This window comes from Natator depressus, chromosome 10, assembly GCF_965152275.1.
Source record: "Natator depressus isolate rNatDep1 chromosome 10, rNatDep2.hap1, whole genome shotgun sequence".
Classification (NCBI taxonomy): Eukaryota; Metazoa; Chordata; order Testudines; family Cheloniidae; genus Natator; species Natator depressus.
Window position 1 is genome coordinate 21,004,373 of NC_134243.1, and position 22,802 is coordinate 21,027,174.

The window sequence follows — 22,802 nt, forward strand, 5'->3', positions numbered from 1 at the left end:
GGTCAGGCTTGACAAAGCCCTGGCTGGGAAGCTTTAGTTGGGGATTGGTCCTGCTTTGAGCAGGGGGTTGGACTAGATGACCTCCTGAGGTCACTTCCAACCCTGATATTCTATGATTAAGTCTGGGGCATGAATGGAATTTTATCAATTCCCCTTCCGCCAGCCCAGTTTTTTGGAGGTGATGTAGGATTGGCTCCCAAATCTTGTTTTGGGCCCTAAGAGAACTGACTATCATCCTATGGAGATGTAAGCACAAAGTGGAAGCTTGCAGATCAGTACACTGCAGTGCAACATCATCGTTAATCAGTATCAAGTACTAAGTAGAGTGTGGTAGCTCTCCATTCATCATTTTGTACCAGATCTGTGTGGCCTCAAAATAATGAGCATTTGATCTAGTTAAAATGCTACAAAATGCTGAAACTGAAGTATTTCCATGGAGCATCCATTTATCAAGAGGGCAAAGGTCCAATTTTGAAAGCTTTTTAGATATAGTGAACTAGCTGATTTTATCCTGCAGACTAGCAAAGAACAGAGAGATGGGGATCTCTTATTTGGACTGTAATTTGCTAAAGGAATTAAGGCATCTAGGTCACAGATATCAGCCAATAGTACACTTCCCAATTTAGAAAAGATAATATTACAACCTGGTAAAGATTCAGGAAAACCATGCATGCAGTATAGGAATCTGGGAGAGATGGACAGTGCTGTAAACTGGATGTGAAGAATGGTGTTGTGACTTAATGAAAGGAGGAACTGGAGCTCAGGAGACTGGCAGTGGGATAAAGAGGACTTTTACCTCCGTGTCACCAGTTCAAACACAGCTCGCATTTGGCAGTGATTGAAAGTTATTAGCAGCTAATGACTATTTGGTGGCCTTTGTGAAAGGAGCTGGTGATCTCAACCACTTTTCAGTGACCATATTATAAAAAACACCTTCTAAAGGGAAACACAAATTAGCACCCTGCTCTCTGCAGAGAGGCCAAAATGAATGGATGGCCAGTGACTGAACTATTTTTCACTCTTCGATGTGGTCCTTCCAGCTGCATACATTGAAAGGTATTTTTGCCTAAATGTAATTGGGCTAAATGACTTGCTTACAATCTTTTTATTATCCAATCCAGTATGCTTTACTCTCATATGAATAAAGTCTTTGGTTTTACTCTGGATATGCGGTGTCCTTTAATTAACCTACTGTAGTTATTTTGTCAGCTTTAGTCACTCTATGTAAAGCCTATCCTTAGTGAATTTTCTCTTTTTTGGTAAGGAGCTTGTAAGAAAATATATAATCTCAATCTCCATTCAAGTGACTGAAGACATTTAAAAAAAATTGAAACTTGAATCTCTAAAGCAGTACTTTTCCCCCCTCTCTCTCATTTATTGAAACATATGTTCATGGTTGTCCTTTTACCAGCTAAACTGTCCCTCCAAGAAAGGCCTTTGCAGCATCCCAAAATAGAACTGGGTCATCTCTATGCTAGACATCAATGTATGTGCCTGGACCTTATTGATCACAGAAAAATTCCACAAAAAGAGGGTCTTAAAATAACATGGGGGTTGAGACACCAACTACCAGCATTGCCTTTTAAACCTGAAAGCTGAAAAAAATGGGGACGTGATTGAAATGGTAAAATTCCTGACACATGCTAGCAGAGGTTTAGCAAAAAGGAAAAACAACATTCTAGTGGATACGAAGCAATTAAGAGCAGGCCATTGTCCCCATCCTCACTACCTATATTTTGTACCTTCCTACTTATAGAGTTTTATATGCATGATTAGAAGAGAGGGTCAAATAACGTTTGACTTGAGAATCATCTTAAAACACTAATGTAAAATAGCACCTGTCAATAAGACTTTTTATTTTTAAAGTGGTGAAAACTGATGAAATTTATGTGAAATTTTGTCCTTTTTCACCCAACTACAGAATTGGTTAATTTTGTCCCACTTTTAAAAATTGAAAGAAATTAAATTTTTTTCTAAGAGGGAAATATTTTACAAAAAAGAAAGAAAATCTCCTCCCGCCACAAAAGAAAATCTCCTCCCCCCCACACACACTTTTTTTTTTTAAAAAAATTTCCAGCTCTTGTACTTAGTGGCCACACAAAAGGCAAATAAGGTGTTTTACCTGTGACTGAAAATGTAATCAACGGATATTCTAACAACTGTTGGTGCATAAGCATACCTTATGAAAGAAATGTAACTAATCTTCAACTACTGGCCATGTATACAGCTAGTGAAACAAACTCAGACTCTGAAACAAATTAATAGCAATGCAGCAACTGAAAGGATGAAGGAACCTTAGGAAGTTCACGATATGTGCCTCTTTTCAAACAATGGTTTCAAGTATGTTTTCTTTCACTCCCAGGCAGCTTTTCTACCGTCTGATAGGAACTGCAAATATTATGAATAAAAATATCAGACTGTCTGTGAGGTACCATAATAACTTATTTCCTAGGCAGTATGTTTATAAATGGCTCTCTGGGGAAAAAAAATTAATTTGGCCACATACCTGTGTTGTATTTACCTTTATCCTGTATATCTGCTTTGCCTGCCTCATGCTACCTCAACTGTTGCTTCAAAGGCCTAAAGCAAATAAAGGGAGACCAAAAATAGGAGGAAAGTAAAATGTTCTTCCATTGGCAATTTTCATTTTAAAATGCACCTATCTTCCCCCCATAGTTCTGACTGTTTCCTGCAATTTCCATGCATACACTCAGATAAAACAACATTAGCTATATAGGAAACAGGTTGAAAAAGCAACTCTTCAAATTAGTGATTCAGATCATAACTAACTAGTTAAATGCTCAACAATTGCTTTAAGTAAAAGGGCTACATTAAGCTGTTATGGTTCACAAAGAAGAAATACATATTTATGTTAAGTTTGGGATTGATCATAGAAAAGGAGAGGAAGCAAAAGATTCTGACATAATTCAATTTTAAAGATTTTCTTAAAAAATAGTTTACTTAGCTGAAGAGTGAAAAAGTCAGGATGGCCCTTTAAAAAAGGCATAGAAAAACATGAATCCAAATAGTAAGATGTATCACCCAAGTGTCAGGAACCTGTATCTAAAAGGTGTTTTAAGAGTGTTCTCCGAGTTTTTGTATGTATGTGGAACAGGAGAGAATATGTCCATATTTGAACATTAAAACATCACATTAGAATGCAAGCACAATTTTCACTGACATGAATTGAGTTACACCAGGGAGGTATATGGGTTCAGGCAGCTCCATTACCAATGCCCAAAGGTAACTGAAGACAGAGTATGTCCCTTACAGTATATTCCACTTACGTAGGATGTGCTTAAATTTGGGTAGATGTTTTAATAAGACACCTCTCAATTAGCCAGTTTAGCCTGATGATAGTGAATGATAATGACTATTGCTTAATCAGGGTAGTAATTGGCATTCATTCTGCTTAATGGGGATGCATTTGGCCCATGTTAAGAAGTTAAGTGATGCTGAATTGGATGAGAAATGTTAAACTCTGGTGTAAGATGAAGTGAGAATCATTTTTATTCTTGTAATTTTTATTCCATATAACATGTTATTTCATTTAAAAGTCTCTCAAAGGGTCTCAAATTAATCAGGCCAGCTGCCCAATTCAGATGACAGGCTGCCCGCTAAGGTGTCCCAAGTAAAATATTTTAATGTATTCAAACTGTAAAAAAATCTCCTCTGTATTAGTTGGTGGCCCATAACCACTATTGAAAAATGAAAAAATAAAACCACCCTCTCCATACACACTTTCCAAATTCAAAGTCAAATGCAAATAAGGCAAAGAAACACAGAAAAATGCCAGAGATTATAATGAGACCACCACAATGCCATTCTAAAGCAGAAGTTATAGTATTACTGACAGGAAAACTTTTGCAATAAGAGACAAAATGCAGTAGGGTAATGGAGCACAGAACTAGGTGGCACAATTCAACCATGCTGCCAGTATTTCTAGGAATGGACAAAATTGTTTGATTTAAAGAACAGCTGGACACCTCATGGGAAGAGTGTGTAGAACATTCTGCTTAGCAACAATTCAGCTATATAAGTCAAATTTGCTGAATTTGTCCTTCCTTAATTTGGATAGCTAGGGATGTTCACAGTGCTTAAAGGGTATGTAGCTGCTGGAAGAAAAGGAAGATGAAGACAGACAAAAATGTGGGTAGTGTAAGAGCATAGCATCATTTCTTGTCCCCTACAACCATTCCCATCCCAATTCAAACACTGGAGATTGGTATGAAAGCAGAGACTTTGTATCTGAAGACTTCATCTGCTTAGTGCCCTCTTAAAAAGTTATAATCCTCTGTTTGTGAAGTCACAATGGGGTGCTCGGGAGAAGATTACAATGTCACAAATCTGATCAGAGAATTACAGCTACTTCAGGTGAGGAGTAAACAAGAGGAGGCAGCAAAATCTTCAGTGACAAAAAGATCCTGTTTTCATACAGATAAATGTCCTTCACAAAAGGGAACACGGTGTCACATGACAAGAAGTCCATATGAAAAGTTATCTGGAAAATCAAGTCCAAAATAAAGTATATTTACATACAACAGAGCAGAGAAAATAAAAGGCAAGTCCAATGGTATAATACAGTATACAGGGAGTATGAAATAATCAACTATGCAGAAGACATAGGCTCCTAGCCAATTTAGTTATAAGACCGATGCTGTCCCACACCCACACCTCCCTGGATGGCAGCAAAACAACTAACTGATATCACAGAACTCGATTAGACTCCTACACATTTGGAGCCTAACCAGATACTAAGAGCCCATCATAAAAACCACCGAGGGTCCCCAATTCCTAAGTCAATGAGCGCTGAAGGCATTCAGCACCTAACAGGATCAGTCAGTCCCTAGTTCATTGGAAAGGGAAGGGGAGCTGTATTCGCCAGTACTCTAGCTTAATCAACATACACAGATACAATTTTATAGATAGGTAGATGATAGATTTTGTCTTTTATCCCACTGGCACCCTGTCATACAGTTTAGGTCTCACATGCAAGAGAATTATATATACTTTAAAAAAAATCCTTTCCCATGGATTTAAATAGGCAGCCTTAACTGCATGCTTACTGAGAAAACTGTACATCATTACAGGAACATTCTCTTCTCACCCCTCATTGAGCTCAGGTGGAAATGGAGGCCCATACTTCTCTTGAGTGGCAAAAGCATAGTGAACAAATGGTCTGTTCCAGCATATCGAATCCTATGTTTCCATTCAGGCAGGTGGGAGCCATTAGAGAGTAGACTGCGATTTGCCCCTTCTGCCAGTGGAATTCTATTTCTTCCTATCTGAGAAAATGTGCTTGGTGACAGGCCCATGCACCCTAGCCTGGCATGTCATCAAATGGGAGCCCTCTCCTGCCAGGAAAAGTGGCACCATAATTCATCTGTGAGCCTGTGTCATTCTGTTAGTGTGGACATGACTAAACAGTGAGTTCTTTTGCATTAACTGTGTTTGTGACAGGACATAGCATCAGAAATGGGAAACCGGCCTGTAGTGAGCTGCCCCCCCACAGCTATTCCATTTTGGGAAGAAAGACAGCTTCTGCTCCGTGTGAAGTTCCGGTTTTAAAAAAAGCAGCATACAAGACATTATACTGCATAAGGAATTGGATGGCAAATTATATTGACGATGTTATAATGTCAATGGTGCAGCCTCGTCTGGAGCAGTGTATGCAGCTCTGGTCACCCCACCGCAAGAAAGGATGCTACAGATTTAGAGGGGGTACAGAAAAAGGTGACCAAAATGATCAGGAGCATGGAAAACCTTTCATATGAAGAGATATGGAAAAGACTGAGATTGTTTACTTTAGAACAGAGACAAATAAGAGAGGAAATAAAAAAAGTATATAAAATAATAGATGGTATACAGAAGGCAGATAGGAAGAGCAGAAGCTCCCAGTCTCATAACACAAGAGCAATAAAATAGAAAGGCAGACAATTCAAAACTGATAAAAATAAATATTTTTCATTAAACAGTTACACTGTGTAACACACTGCTATAGGATCTTGAGGCCAAGAACTTGGTAAGATTCAAAGTCATATTGAAGGATTATATGGATTACAAGAACTTTCAGAGTTGCAAACAAAGAAAGTTTTTTAAAGGATTAGAAACTTCACACACTTCAGGTCTTAAACTAATCTCCAACTATTAGGGGTTAGTAGGAGGCCATCACATGGGTCAGATTATCCCAGATCTGTGTACTGTGGGATTTTTGCAACTTCCTCTGATGTAATTGGTACTGGTCAGTGCCAGAAACAAGATACTGGACTAAACAGACTATGTGTTTGACCCAGTATGGCAAATTCCTATATTAAGCAACTAGATAACCAAAGACTCCTGCTTTTGTGGCCTCTCCTGTCACAGTCACACAGACATGCTCTTGATAGAGGATACTGTAGCTCTAGAGTGATACACAAGGAGTCTGAGAATCCACATCTGAACTGGAATATCCTTTACAAATAGGCCAGCCAGTGTACAGGTGGTAGAGAATGGAAGATGGCACCTAAGTAAAAACAACTAACAATGCAATAGCATACCTGCAAGAAGAGAGAGGAAAAGCAAAGATCTAGCCATGGGAGAGGATGCACAAATGGGGGGAACCAAACAGGGTCAGTTCAGCTAAAATTGAGGCCACCTGCAAAGCCATAAGATTTGGTACTGAGGCTGCAAGGCTTGTGATTCAGCAGGTGGCATGTGCCCCCACCACAAACCACTTTGCAATGCCAGCTTGGGCACAGAGGGTTTAGTCTCGCAGATGAGTTGAGGGCAACAGATAATGAGTGTGTGTGTGTGTAAAATTAGTATGCAGAATGTTCCTTGCAGAATATCCTAAGCTGCACTGCAGCAAGAGAATGAGTTTACAGGGGGCTTATGGTGTTATAACCAGGGAGCTCACAGTCAGCCTCGAAGCAGTTCTTCAATACTGCATCTATTATCACACTAGCAGTTCAACCCATCCCTGGTGGGGTGGAGTCTCATGACCCCATGGCTTGCAGGTTTGGCAGCCCCAGCTGAACTGGCCCTGCAAATAAGGCAGAGGAAAATGTACAGTACAAAAAAGGACAAAGCTGGAAAAGGAGACAAATGCATGTGTGTGAGAGTGAGCAAGTGTGCGTGTGTGTGTGTGTGGGGGGGGAGTATCTACAAACATTCTTTAATCACTCAGCCTTGTTCTGCTTTTATAGCTGTTATTTTCCATTGTAGCTGCTTTGGGGCTTATCTTTCTCTGCGGAGTATCTGAAAATGCCCAACTAATCTTAGATTTTGCTCTGAATTTGCTCTTGTTGGTCTCTTTTTTCACCTGACTTCCTGGTCTCCTTTTGTTGGTCCTGTCCTTGTTTCCTTTTTGTATGTGCCTGGTATGGTAGTTTTCATAGCAAAATCTTGCTCTGCTTTTCTGCCCTCTCCCCCCTTTTTGTTTTATCATGCTGCCTGTCTCATTTGCTCTTTTTCTGATGTCTGCAACTGCTCATTTACTAATAAATTCTATTTTATTTCTTCCTCCCCTCCCCCAATTTTCCTGGTCTCCAAGCACAGAGTAATTGACTTTTCTGCTACAGAAGGAAGTGAATCCTCAGGCCGCGCTATAGAATAGCTTTCATTCTCAGAGGGTTGAAGAGAAGGAAGATTTTAATAATGATCTATTCCTGAGCTTTAGGAAGATTCAAGGCAGACCACATGCTGAACAAACTTATTATTGCTATCAGGGTGCTGGCATATCTCTGCCTTTCCCTAACCCTAAAGTCAGGACAGCCTAACACCAATAAAAAAAGCAGGGTGAGCTGCACAATACATTTCACAAATAGGTGTGATGTGGGGAAATTTATCAGCCCCTGACATATTGGGTATCTATTTTGTGTTTAACGATTGCTTGATATGCCCATCACTATGACATGTCAGCAAAAGGCATAAATTAAACATGACACTACCATGACTGAATGGAATGCAGCTTCTATTGTAATAAACTGTAGCCATGTAGGTATTGTCACTGTTTTCTGTCTGCCATGTGAAAATTCCCAGCAAGCACAGGGATTAGAAAACAGATGCATCAGCTCCAAAAGCACTTCCACTTTCAAAATCTCCATTAGCTGTATAGGGTCTGTGAGACACAGCAGAGTAGTCTAATATTATCCAATAGAAAGTTGGGGTGCACAATCACTGTACTCAGCTTATTAAACCACAAAAAAACCCTCTTCACCTGTTGGGATTGTGATGAGATGCTGGCACCTTAGCTTCTAGGGTTCTTTGCTCTCCCCCTTCCACTGCTGAGAGTCAGAATTTAGTTGTACTTCTCCTCTCTTCAAACTATCAGGTGGCTCCGGTCCTTCTTCCTTCCTGTCCAGTTCTTATCTGGATCTCTTCCAGAGACAGGCTGCCTAGAGCACTGCTCTCCCCCTCCTGCTGGCTACTCCCATGTCTAGTGCTTTTAAGGAAGGAAAGCAGCAGGCATAGCAGGCTTCTGCATCTGAAGAACCTTTTGTCAGCTGCTTCTGTGTCTAGCTTCTGTGTTGATGAACTGCAGCACACTCCTCTCCTATTCTTCCTTCTTGTATTGGCAGTAGGGAGACAGAGGTCTAGCCAAACACACTATATTCTCACATGCCCTTGTGGACCCGACAGTCCAGGGATTGCAGAGTTAACTCAGGTCAGCTGGCAGCATATCATCAACTTTATTGTAGCTCCAGCAGCCAATGAGACCCATGGGTAAGTTCTTACAACATCACCAGTTACCACTGTATAGGCTAAGTCTTACTATGCTTGCTGGAGGTTTTGGTCATGGCGCAAATACTTTAACTCTATAGTGCTCTCGTTTTTGGCTTTTTAAAATTAATTAATTAAATAAATACTAGCAGCTACACAGTGCCAGCCAGTTACATGGAGTATCATGCTGGGCAACATAGCAGTGTTGGAATGCCAAATATAACGTATCAACACAGTCAGAGCCTTGAGCTTGAAATTATCCCTGTTTGGTAAGCCAGCTATTTCCAAATATCAATCAGAAAATACATGGCTGATGGATATCAGGATTCAACATGCCATTAGAGGTCATGGGTAGAGCTAGTTGGGAATTTTTCAGCAAACATCCTGCTTTGACATTTTTTAAATGAAAAGTTTTAGTATTTAATCCTAAATGACATTTTAGTTGACCCAACGAGAAAATTATTATGGATTATCAATTCACAACTTTTTGGAGGGGATTTTGACTTGTCATCCCATTTCAAGATGGGACTTTTTTTTTTTTAAATAAAATCTCAAAGTCTCATAGGACAGAAAAATTGCTTCCTGCCCAGTTCCAATCAGGGGGATTAGTTAGATTTCTATGGCTCCTGGGAGTATCCCTGCCACTGAAACCTCATCTAGACTTGGAAAATAGGTTGCATTTTTAAAACATGTAGCTAACACGTTTTACCTAACAAAATTTTAAACAGGACTTTGCACTTAGTGTAGGCAGGGCAAGTCATGCTGAAGAACATTACCTGGTTGTGGTTAAGCCTAGGCTACTCCTAGTGGCTAGATTTAGACAATCAAATCACCGGCATGATAGTTCGCATTATATCCTTCTTAATTCCACAGTAAGATTTTTCTGAATATCATTCAAATATTGGGGTATTAATCCATCTCTGTTAAATTACCTGTGTTTGGTGGGGAAAAGATAAATTGGCTCCACAGTGGCATTTGGTTATCATATTCACTCAAAGAAAACATAAGAAAGATTGCATCTGAATTAGAATTCAAACAGTTGAGAGACTCAAAATCTTGAAAATGCAACTGGCATACTTACCACCGATGGTAATTTCGAGACTTACAAATTGTAGGATGCAAAATAGAGTGTGTGATTGTAGACAGCTCAGATTTCCCTTTAAGTCTTGGAAATCCAGTCTAATGTAGATGCTTTTATAAGCATGCATCTTTTCCTCGCTTATGCAATGTACTGTGTCTCAGTTTGGCCTTTTGCTTAATTAGCCTTTGTGTTAATGGCCAGTTGATTGTGAAACTTGAATAATGTTTTCCATCCAATGATCTAGCCTTGCATCAGTACTTCAGTGTGAACAAAGAAGGCTACTGTAGCAGACAGTGAGCAGCAATGAAAGAGGTTTTGTCATTAATCAACTTGAAAGTCACCGTTTAGAATTCTTCATGGCCTCAAACAAAAGCTGGCAAAGTAGAAATCAGATTCCACAGACATACAAAAAATAGTTAATATATTTAATTATTAAATCTTCATAAATTGTTGAAGAGCTGAAAAGCAGCAACATTAACGCTGATAATAGCTTGCTATTAAAGTGGGACTTCAACACTTGGGTGCACTTGGAAGAACGAACATTTTTATACTTAAATCCATTTTCTTTGTCAGTATTTTTCCATATTTCCCTTGTTGCTATTAAAGATGTGTCTGAATAAGCATGAGAGGCTTGACAGAGAGGTGGAAGCTAGACAAAGAACTGTGGCCACCTACACTTTACCTATACTAGACAAGATTTCCACCATTGCAGGTCCACCAGTGGCAGCAACAATGAAATTGCTAGTGTAGACATGCCACCAGTATTTTTATCACTGTATTATCTACACCCTATTCTGACTAAAGGACATGTTGGTAAAAATGTTGATGCCCTATTAACACCAATGCTCCCACCAGTGGAGCTGCAGTGTTGTTAGTGCAATGGCACGAGACTTCCCAAAAAAGTCTAGTGAAGACTCAACTGTAAAGGTACAAGCTAAATACATGGGTGATACAGCTGGTTTGCAAAGAGTGCCCAGCTACTTTCAAAGCCATTTGGTACAAGCCATCAGAATAAAAGGCTTTCCTCAGCTGGGCCCTAGACTCAGTAGAAAGGGAATGGATTTTCTTTAGCTCTAGCTCCTCGTGTGATAGTAATCACTATGGTAATTCAGTCGATAGGGGTCATTATTACGGTTGGTTGGGAATTTTCCAATCAAACTTTTTTTGGGGGGGAGGTTGGAAAAGGCTGATCTTTCAAAACCAAAAATGTTTGCAGGAAAGGGTCGGTCTCAATGAATTTATAATTTAGAAAATGTTTGGAAAAACATTTTAAAAGTTGTCAGGATGCCCCATTTCAACATTTTCAAAATGAAAGCTCCATTTTTCAGTTTCAAACTACTTTTCATTTTGAAATGTAAGTTAATTTACAGTAAAGATGTAAAAAAGATTGAAATGGAAACAAAATGTTTTGAAATTATTGGAATTAAACATTTGAATTGACTGAATCAAAAAAAATTTTCTCTTCAGATTTTTGATTCACAATTTTTTTTTGAGATGTTAACTTTTTGTCCCAATTTGGAACAGAAAAAAAATGTTTAAAAATCCTCACAGAATGGGAAAACCATTTGTCACCCAGCTCTAGTCAGTATCCACTAATTACACTCCTGCTATTGCCCCTTATTATATTCAGTGATAGCAAGGAGGAACATTCAGTTATTAGATCCTAGATTTGCGCCACCCCTATCCTTCATTCACTGGGGTATCCTCTCTCAACTGGTTTATACAAATGCTAGGAGGAGGGACTTGATTGCATTTCTCCCTGGAGCTCAGCTTCCTTAGAGAACTGTAGGCAGCCAGGTGGCTCCATTCCCTTGCAATCCTGGCAGCTTTTGCAGTGGAATCTGGCTTCTGCCAGATCCTGTGGGGGAGGGTCCTTTCACTCCATCATAATAAGCTTTTTCTCCCTTGCAACCCAGCTTTTCCTTCTGCTTTGTCATAATCCTATGTCTGAGGCTATGAGGGTTACTGTATTGTCACCAATTCAGCATTATGGTTTCACTGCGGGAGTAGGTAACAAAAATGGGCTGTTCTGTGAATGTTAAGAGTTCAGAAACTCTATATACTTGACAACAGCATTGTTATTTGACTGGCACACAGTTCAAAATACTGTAAAGCACACAGCTTGGTAACAGACTCACCAAAAGGGTATGCTGACCATGTAGAAATCTAGCTTATTGGGAGCAGCATACAAGTCTGATTCACCTAGTTAGACAGAAGCTAAAAGAATGGTGGAAAAGCTCATTGTTCAAACATGTACATTTTAGGGGGAGGGGAAATAGTCATGCTGTATTCACTTGTCTAAAGGGACAAACCAGACTGAGAACAGACAGAAAATTTGTACTGATACAACAGTCCAGAAGCACTCACCAGCTTCTGTTTCTAGACTTGAGGCAGCTGCTACCGTAAATGTTATCTTGTTCTGCAGCTATGACACCTATTATCATAGGTGGTGGAGAGGAAGGGGAGGAAGAAAAATACAAATGGCCTCTGGCCTTTAGAGATATATCTACTTTTAGAATGACCTCATTATTGGTCATCATCATCAAATGTTAATGATGGACATGAACCAAAACCCCAGATTCAAATACGTTCAGGTTGGAATATGGAACTAAATGCAAGTTTTGGCCCATATAATATATATACACAATATGTGTTTGTGTTCTCTCTTTCATATATAACTGCAAAACCATGCAGTTAGTGCTGCAATGAACTCAGCTTTAGCATATTACTCAATACTTTAAAATAATATTTATTAATCCAAGTCTTTGTTCTGTTCATATATGCTGCTTTAACCATACCACAGCCTGTGAATATATTTACTGGGGCAATTTAGATAGGCTGTATTCTAACACTAATTTGTTTTCTGGTAACACCATGATATATTCAGTCTGTCTAGTTTGTAACGCACGACGATCAAACCTAAAGATTTATTTTAAATGAGACTCTCTTTTTTATATATTTTTTTTTAATACAGATGGTTCACAGATGAATAATGTGGTACCAACTTCTCCTCTCCTCCCTCAGATGGCACATCCACATTCATACCCCAGCATCGGACAGATCACAAATCCTTATGAACAACAGCCCCCGGGCAAGGAGCTTAACAAGTATGCCTCCCTAAAGGCAGTCGGTAAGCAAGAAAAATAATGCATGGCTCCTCATTTAATTAAATATGTTGCATATTCTGGTATTAGCTAACAATCAGCCTCTAAGTTAAAAAGAAATCCTTACTGTTCTGACCACTTAATTATAGATTTTGAGCCATTCTAATACTATTTCAGTTAGAAAGTACTCCATAAATTAACACCAAGGTTACTTTACAATTAGGCATAAGGAAATTACAACTAAGGATTTTGTACATAGACACTATTTTCAATTTCCACATACAAATCAATTAATTGTGTACTGAACAGATTCTTAAGTAAGTAGTTACCCAGTCTGTGCACTCAGATAAGGGATAAGCAAGAATAGATGAATGTGCAAATTTAGAGAATACAATTTAGGCACCTGGTTTATGTTTCCATACAGAAAGCACAACTATGTACCTTCAGTCAGAATGGCCTTTATTTGTAGCAGTTAGCAGGCTATTAGTGTATAATCTAAGTGTTTTGTGAGGCCTCATGCCTTTAACCACCTATACATACACAGTTGTGGCTTATTGCTGTCGGAGTATGGCTCATTAATTATATATATATATAGTTTTTAAAGCTCTTGAAAAAGCAGTTTGTATGGGTGGGGACAGCAGTGGACAGATGGGGGATGCAATGTACCCTTCCTTTACGGAAGTTATTTTTCTAATACATTTTGATAGGTGTATCATCCCCTAGCACAACACTTAGGGATATGAAATGTTTGTTACCTTATCACTTCTGTCCCCTTCTAGTCAATAAGAAAGCAAAAATTAGGGATTCTGTCCATTCTTAGCTTCCCACCAACCTTTTCCCAGTTCGTATATATGGAAGTTAACACCATTTCCTCCTAATTTAGAACAGTATCATACCTTCTGTTTTCAGAGGTGGCTATTTGGCTCAGACAAATAGTTGGACAGCTGAGAAAACTCAAGATATTCAAAGGAAGTCATCACACCAGAACAATTATTCATTGCAAGTTGAAATCTGAGCTTGGTGGCAAATGATTTTTCCACGAACACTCACAAGATCCACTAGTCTGAGACAATATTAATCAAGTTTTACATTCAGGTGGCTTTTTACTAGAGTGATACAAAACCTGCCAGTTTCAGTTGTTACCCAAAGTCGTCTCTTGAGCAGAGATGCCACTGGCAAACAACAAAGACTTTGATGCTGTTCTACATTTACACCAATTTTGCCCTTTCATCTGGCTGTATACACCCACACTTAAATCATAAAGTTCACTCAGATTCTAATCACTTTAGTTCCATCACTTTAGTTTTTCCTTTGCATTTGATGACAAGTGATTTAAGCATTGATCCAATTGCCTACAGCAGAAATGTAATAATGAGTGTAGTTTTCATCTCTCTGTGGTACATGGAAACAAACCGTAGCCATTTAAGTGCAGCTCACGCTACATGATCTTTATGTTAGGAATCAGTTGACTATGCTTAATTCCCTTTTCTTGCAGAGAAACATTACTGTCAACTATTAGCAACCGGTATTACAGTATGTAAATATCACCAATCATTACGTGGTCTTAAAGTCCAATTGATAAGACGTTTAGGCAATTGAAAAAGTGATGCATTACCAGATACAGTATTAAAGTTTACAGAGGTAAGGCAGCAGCTTCCTCCTGTACTATAGATGTCCTAATAATTTGGCTGCTTATTTCTAGCAGACAAATACTCAGTCAGCAGAGAACTTTATGTAAGATACTGTAAGAGCTCTATTCTTAAAACCTAGTGCCCATAGTAATTCAGGAGACACAGTGCTGCACCTGCATAAAGTTTAGCACTTCAGACAAACTCAGGATTCCCGAGCACAAGAACTGCTAAACGAGAACAGTGCCATCGTTATTAATTAAAAGCAGCTGATTCAGCACAAAGAGGGGGAGGGAACAGAATTGAAATGGCCATCATTTACATTATATATTTTATTTAAATTGGAAAGGATTTTACATGAGGAAATTCAAACAGCAGATTCAAACGTCTCTCTCCTATCTAAGGTGATCATACATCCCGTTTTGGCCAGGACAGTCCCTTTTTAGGCCCTGTCCCGGCCATCCCGACTTTTTTGGCAAAACTGAGCTTTCATCCAGTTTGCTCTTGCCAACTGATCATCAGCAGTTGGCAAGAGAAAACTGGACAAATGCACAATTTTGTCAAAAATGTGCAGTGGGACCCCTAGCGGGGTGCGGCAGAACGTGTGCGTAGGGGGAGTGAGTGGCAACACCAGCACCACGCTGGAGGGAGGGCTGGGAGAGCAGCTTGGGCCAATTGGCCCCACATGCAGGGAAGGCTTGGACTGGCCTAGCACTCAGGGGGAAGTGGGTTGCGGGGGGGCTCGGTCCAGCACCACTTGTCAAGGGAAGGGGGACCTAGGGCCAGCCCCGCGTGGACAGGAGGCAGGGAGGGCTCGGCCAACCCTGTGTATGGGGAGGGGGGGGCCACAGGTGGCAGGGGGCTTGGGCTGGTCCCAGACGGACGGGCAGGAGGCAGGGAGGGTTCGGCCAGCCCTGCATGAGGGAGGGAGAAGGGGGCCTTGGGCTGGCTCATGGGATGTCTCGTTTTCCATTTGGGAAAAGATGGTCACCCTACTCCTGTCTAAATTCCTCCTACAAGTTCCATGGAAGAGGGGATTTTTTCTTCACTTTCTGCTGTTAGCTGTTTTGTGGGGTAGCTTTTTGTTGCAGCCTCCAGTGCTGGGGATTCCTACTGAGCGTAAGCCAGGAACTAAGGGTCAAATTTGCCTTTGCCAACCAACTTGTGTATTTATTTATGTCTGTGTAAAACAGTACTATTCTGATGTGATAACCTTTTACACCCACTTTGCACTCATGTAATTACTACTAAAGGTGCAGGATAATGGAAAATTGAGCCGAATAGCTGTTTTCCCCTTCCCCAAGCAGAATTTTATTCTCTCTCTCCCCGCTTCCCCAGAAACAACACTCGCTTTCCCCACTGGAATCTTATTGGGCCTTTCTGGAACCAAAGACTACAATTTGCACTTCCCAGCAATAGTGGGAGCAGATCCAACTTCATGAATCACTAATAAACTTGTGTTTATTGCCATCTGCTAACCCCTTTCCATGCTCCATCTCTATCCAGCCAGAATTTTTTCCCCCCACCCCAACAGCACTAGATGCCTGCCACCGCCCATGATGGATATCAGGGATGACATCTGATGATATACGTTCCCCTGTTGCCTGCTCCCATGGATTTGAGAGCAATAGTTCTCACCCGAGTCCATGTCATTTGACTTGTTTTTAACTAGTTAGAATTTTAGAATCATTCCCAAAGATTAAACACACACTATTATTTGTATTACATGAGAGTCTAGGAGCCCTAGTTGTGGACCAGGACCTCATTGTGCTAGGTAATGTACAAATACAATATACTAAATGTTCTACAAGCTTTTCCCCAAAGCCACCTCCTTCAAAAAATTGCATTGAATGCTGGGTGGTATAGAGCACTCAACATTCAGCCATCTTAATTTTCTGATCACCTGCAATGGCAAGATCCTGGTTTCCTTTGGTACTTTTACAACATTTCATTATTTATGTGGAAAAGTGCAGAAAGTGGTTTTCTACATAAATTATTCTTATTTCCAATTCATCAACCTTGTTTGTACTCCATGCTTAAATGGTTGTGATGGGTCAGATCACAGAAACCCCCTGGGAGCTGCCACCTGATGTGCCAAGACTACTTCTGCTCCTGCTTTCCTGCCCAACTCCCAATGGGGTCCAAACCCCAAATAAATCTATTTTACCCTGTATAAAGCTTATACAGGGTAAACTCATAAATTGTTTGCCCTCTATAACACTGATAGAGAGACATGCACAGCTGTTTGCCTGCTGCCCCAACCCCCCAGATATTAATATATACTCTGGGTTAATTAATAAGTAAAAAGTGATTTTATTAAATACAGAAGGTAGGATTTAAGTGGTTCCAAGTAGTAACAGACAGAACAAAGTGAATTACCAAGCAAAATAAAATAAAACACGCCAATCTAAGTCTAGTAATAAAAACTGAATACAGATAAAATCTCACCCTCAGAGATGTTTCAACAAATTTCTTTCACAGACTGGAACTGGACACCTTCCAAGTCTGGGCACAATAGTTTCCCCTGGTACAGCCCTTGTTCCAGCTCAGGTGGTAGCTAGGGGATTCCTCATGATGGCTGCCCCTTTTGTTCTGTTCCACCTCTTTATATGGCTTTGGCACAAGGTGGGAATCCTTTGTCTCTCCAGGTCCCCCCCAAAATGGAAAAGCACCAGGCTTAAGATGGATTTCAGTACCAGGTGACATGTTCACATTTCCTGTAAGACTCCAAGCCTTCAGTCCTCCCAGCCTGACTCACAGGAAGGCTTACCTGCAAACAGAGCCATCCACAGTCAATTGTCTTGGCTGATGGGAGCCATCAAGATTCCCAACCACCATTAGTGGCCCACACTTTGCATAATTACAAGATGGGGGTAGTGTACCTGAACATGTTCACTCAGTCTGAGAGCTGGGATTTACTAAACACAGAGTCACTTCCTCATAAGACTTTAGAATCCCTTTTTGAGCCTTTGGACATTCAGAAGGCATGATTAGTCCAACCTGAACTCCTCCTGCTGAGCTGTAAGAGTTGAATGCGATACTGTAGCTGAAAGCTAACTTTCCCTCAGTCAGAGATTCATACAAGGTATTAGTTATCTTCATGCATTAATATATAGGCAAACAGTTAGCATTTTTAAGGCCCAATTCTGCACTCCTGATTTACACAAGCAGTTCATTTCTTTCCATGATCTTCAAGGAGGGGCAAGTGGCCAAAGCACCTATCCTCAGTGGAACTACTTGCATAAACAAACAAGACTATCTGCATGCAGCAGAATGACCAAGTTTGCATATGACATTAAACTGGGAAGAGTGGTAGATACGTTGGAGGGTAGGGATAGGATACAGAGGACCCTAGACAAATTAGAGGGTTAGGCCAAAAGAAATCTGATGAGGTTCAACAAGGACAAGTGCAGAGTCCTGCACTTAGGACAGAAGAATCCCATGCACTGCTACAGACTAGGGACCGAATGGCTAGGCAGCAGTTCTGCAGAAAAGGACCTAGGGGTTACAGTGGATAAGAAGCTGGATATGCGTCAACAGTGTGCCCTTGTTGTCAAGAAGGCTAACGGCATTTTGGGCTGTATAAGTAGGAGCACTGCCCACAGATTGAGGGACATGATCATTCCCCTCTATTCGGTATTGGTGAGGCCTCATCTGGAGTACCGTATCCAGTTTTGGGCCCCACACTACAAGAAAGATGTGGAAAAATTGGAAGGAGTCCAGTGGAGGGCAACAAAAATGATAAGGGGGCTGGAGCACATGATTTATGAGGAGAGGCTAAGGGAACTGGGATTATTAGTCTGCAGAAGAGAAGAATGAGGGGGGGATTTGATAGCTGCTTTCAACTACCTGAAAGGGGGTTCCAAAGAGGATGGATCTAGACTGTTCTCAGTGGTAGCAGATGACAGAACGAGGAGTAATGGTCTCAAGTTGCAGAGGGGGAGGTTTAGGTTGGATATTAGGAAAAACTTTTTCACTAGGAGGGTGGTGAAGCACTGGAATGGGCTACCTAGGGAGGTGGTAGAATCTCCTTCCTTTGAGGTTTTAAGGTCAGGCTTGACAAAGCCCTGGCTGGGATGATTCAGCTGGGGGTTGGTCCTGCTTTGAGCAGGGAGTTGGACTAGTGACCTCCTGAGGACACTTCCAACCCTATATTTTATGATTCTGTACCCTCTAGTGAGAAGGATTTGGTAGGGTGGAGCCATGCCCCCTCCTAACTCTGCAGATCCTAGGGATTTGCAAAGAAGGGATCCCCACTCTGTGCTGAGACAGGGGCTATCTTGCAGGAATGATTGTTGCTCCACTGATTCATCGTCCCCAAGCAGCACAGCCTTTGAAGAAGCTACCACTCTTAGCTGGGACCCCTGCAGATGCTCAGTGAAGCCACACACGAGACCTAAAGGAAAGTACTGTAATATGATCCTGAATTATATTACCTCCCACGCAGACTGTTTTAGAGGGCAGGGATTTCTGCATGGCTGACAGTGGCAACTCTACTATGCACCCACTAGATTCCATGGAGCTCCAGTTAAGGGGCATCTATACAAAGCAAGGGGTGAGTTGGGGAGAAATAGGTAGGAAAACAATACTATTGAAGCACTATCCCATCCTTGAACACAACACAGAAGATGTGTTTATGGCTTCATGGGGGATGATCCTTTAGAAAAATCAGAATTAAAATTATTAGGCATAATGCAATTATACTATGCTATCAACTGCTGCCTACCACACTGTTAGACTGATAAGTAAACGTTTTTTTGCAAAGACTCAAAGAGGGATTGCAAAATAAATACCACACTGGTATTTTTTCATTTCCAACAGCAAAGAAATATCAGCAACCGTTTCCGTAAACGGTGTCACAAAATGGATTAAAAGAATCTTAGACACAGGAATAGCTCACTGGGTTTAATGCCTAGGAAACAGACGTGGAAGTACAGATTAAGGCATCATTTGTCATATCCAGAGGGTGATTCAGTTAATAATTTCATATATTTAGAGGTATGTTCAGTGTCATCTATAATGCTAGACGAGGCAATTTGCCTGATTCAACATTGGGGCCATGGATCTATCAGAACTAAGTGTGACATAAAAGCCTGATTTTTTTCATATACATAAAATCGACTGTGGCTGGAGCTTTGGGGTGTTCATTTGCTAAGGGAGTATTATGTTAGGTAATCCCTGCTTTTCCCCCCAAGATACAGGAGATGTAGTTCTAAGCATCTTGGCATTAGTGGGCTAAGTATGAAATCAGAAATACCTTAGGACCACAGTTTTGAAGCTCAGTGCTGTCCAAGGAGCCCTTCTCTCTTCTCATATAGACAAATTGTGTCATATCTGATACTCTGTGTGTGGGTGTTTCTGCTGAGAACTTGAAAATTGCTGTCCATTTTGTGCAGACTTTCAGGGCCCATTCCTGCTCCCAATGAAATCACACAGACTTTCTGTTGACTTCAGTGGCAGCCTGATTGGTTCCTGTATATCCCTTTGCTGTTGTCAGAGGGAAAAAACCCCTATCCTGATGTCCTTAATCACAATTTCCCCCTTTCCTATCATGCAATGCACTAATTGTCACTTTCCACCTCAGAGATGGGTGCATTTTAGTTTAGCTGGGAGCACTCTGGTTGTGAAATGCCTTGGTATCCCAGATACCATACAATATCAGTAGTTTGGCTGGTGTCTTACTGCAGCCTTTAAGAAATTACATTTTACTGTCAACTCCTTTGCTACCTGGTGATTTTCTCTTTCTGGGCCTGGGGAATACGGGGATTAGTAATCAATCATCACAAAAGGCAATGTTCATGTTACAGACACATCCTTCCCTCAGCAACTGAATAGAGCCGTGAAAAGGTAGCTCTTTGGGAATAAGACTGGTCTTAGTAGAAGTGACACCTAGACTGTGGAGAGAGGGGAGGAGAGACTGCAAACAGCGCTAGGTCTAGTAGAGGCAGCTTTAACACCGAAGTAGGAGACACACAAACACTTTCATTTGTGTCATCTCACCTTTACTTGTCAAGTAGTGTATCCAGCTTTAAAGAATTTTGCAGGCGGTAAGGATGGCTATCATTTTTAAATAGTCACTAAAGTATAGAAAAGATTTAGAAACTATTATTCAGATTTCACCTTGAGAGAGAGAGAATACCTGGACCATTGGATGTCTAGTTATTTTTGATAAATAGATTTAGGATTTACTAAGCCAAACACTGCGTGTTTTTTGTCTTCAGGAATAAATTTGAGCCAGTGTTTATTTTCATTGGTGAGGGTGAACCTGATGAAGTTTTGAGATTCTGTCAAATTCTCAACCTATTTTTCAGTCTTACATGACTAGTTTAAAATTTGCGAATCTCTTTAATTCCACTGATTCAAATCTATGTCCCTCCTGCCCAAAAAGGATTTCAGTTTTAATCAATTAACATTTTTCTAGCAAAAGGAAAGCTTGCACTATGTTTTATGTTAAAGACATCGAAAAGCTAGGCTGGTTCTTTGAAAACTAGTTGAATTTTCAAACCCATGTTATTTGAGTGTTCAGAATAAGACAAAACTAATTTCCCACATACCTGTCTTCCATAGTGTACAAAGTGTAGACCTGTAACAGCATCAGCATTGATCCAATTGGCCTAATGAAATACATTACCTGATTAGAAGGGTTTTTCCCTCTATTGCTCGTGGTTGCATGATTTGATGGCAACAGGCTAACAATCAAAACAGGTTTATTTCTATCCATTTAGCAGATCAGTGATGGCTAAGAAGCCAGTAAATCTAAATCCAGGGTACCTCTAGAAAAGCCTATTTTAATGAAATCTTTATGAATGACACACAGGACTTTACGGTAAGTGATGTAACAGGAAATGTGTGGGATGATGTCTAGGCCTGGTCTATGCTACAGAACAAAAGTGGTTACAGCTGAACAGAATTCAGTGCCTTTTGTATATGCTCCATTTACAAATAAAATCATGGATTCCCCCCTCCCACTCCAATTGCCAGCCCTGTGGGATTTCACAGTGTCCGGTCAAGTGATTTACACCAACATTTCAAAAAGAATCCACTCATTTTGGGTTCCCCCATGAGACATCTAGGAATTGATTTTCACAGCTGCTGAGCAACCACAGCTCCCACTGACTTCAGGGACCCATTGTGAGTGCTCAGCACCTCTGAAGATTGGGCCACAGGTAGGTAGGGTCTCAAATTATGGAGACTTTTGAAAATCTCAGTCTCTCAGTCCATCCATTTTGAAATGGGTGGAAAACTGACCTCACAAGGCTTTCATGAGGTTCGTCAGAGTCTGTTTATAAAGTGTTTTGAGATCTTAAGATGAAAAATGCTACATAAGTGCTGAAGTATTTTGAAATAGTCGACTTTGGATGAATGGGGAAAGATACAGAAGAGAACTTTGCCCAATAGATGAATAGTTTCTCATGAGTAGGGGCTCTCAGTACACTGTTTTTATATGCTTTATTTCATTTTGACACTCTGTGTAAAAGTCATGATAACCGTATGATATTTTGTGCCAAACTTCGATCTAAAGTTATGCTTTCTTTTTAAGTCCTCAAAAGTGAAAATTAAAGCAACCTTTTAAAGAAGGGCGCTAATTTAAATCTTGTACAGTGCTGGAGTTAAGACAGCGAAGGACAATGAAAGTGTATGAGAGGGATTCTAATATCTCATTAGCATTTAAAATCAGGTGTGTACTGTGAAGTGAAATGGAGAGTTCTGGCTTAGGGAGGCAAACTCATTAAGGGACAGATTCCAATTCCCATACTCACCTTACTTATCAAGGTAGCTCCACTGAGTTCAAAGGGGCTATTTGTGCATACTATTGAATATGAGCAGGCGTATGAGAATCAGGTCCTAAGCAGAGTGTAATAGTGTCTATCTTTAAACTATTTGGATTCAGTGTACTGTGCTTATGATGTTTGTGATATGAAATAGAACAAACATACTAGCATGTCTTGACTATTTTTTAGGAGGGTATGATGGTGATTTTCCTGTGATGACACTTAAGTCAAAAGGTACTGTAGGATCTTTTGCTCTTTTGTTCTAACCGAAATCAAAACCCAAATGCAGATAAACGTTAGCAGTCTTCACCTTTGTACAATGATGCACATTGACATCAGCTGTGTGGTTTTCCCCCCCCAACAATGCCAGATAGAGCAATTAGGCAAATGATGGGAATGAACCCTTTATTGTAAATATTATATAAATAGCAGCTGTTAACAGTCTGCCATTTTGGTATTGCAAAGGCTGTTCTAACTGGAGCAAATGAGTATAAGAAAGAAATCTCACAGGTAAGAA

The 22,802-nt window shown here is 40.4% G+C and overlaps 1 protein-coding gene across 1 annotated transcript in view; it reads left to right on the plus strand.

Moving 5' to 3' along the window:
- The window catches only part of SHISA9 (shisa family member 9), a 235,027-nt gene that overhangs the window by 194,508 nt on the left and 17,717 nt on the right, over window positions 1-22,802 (plus strand). The window contains 1 exon segment of the mRNA XM_074965425.1: window positions 12,756-12,911. Within this exon segment, the coding sequence (XP_074821526.1) occupies window positions 12,756-12,911 (156 nt within the window).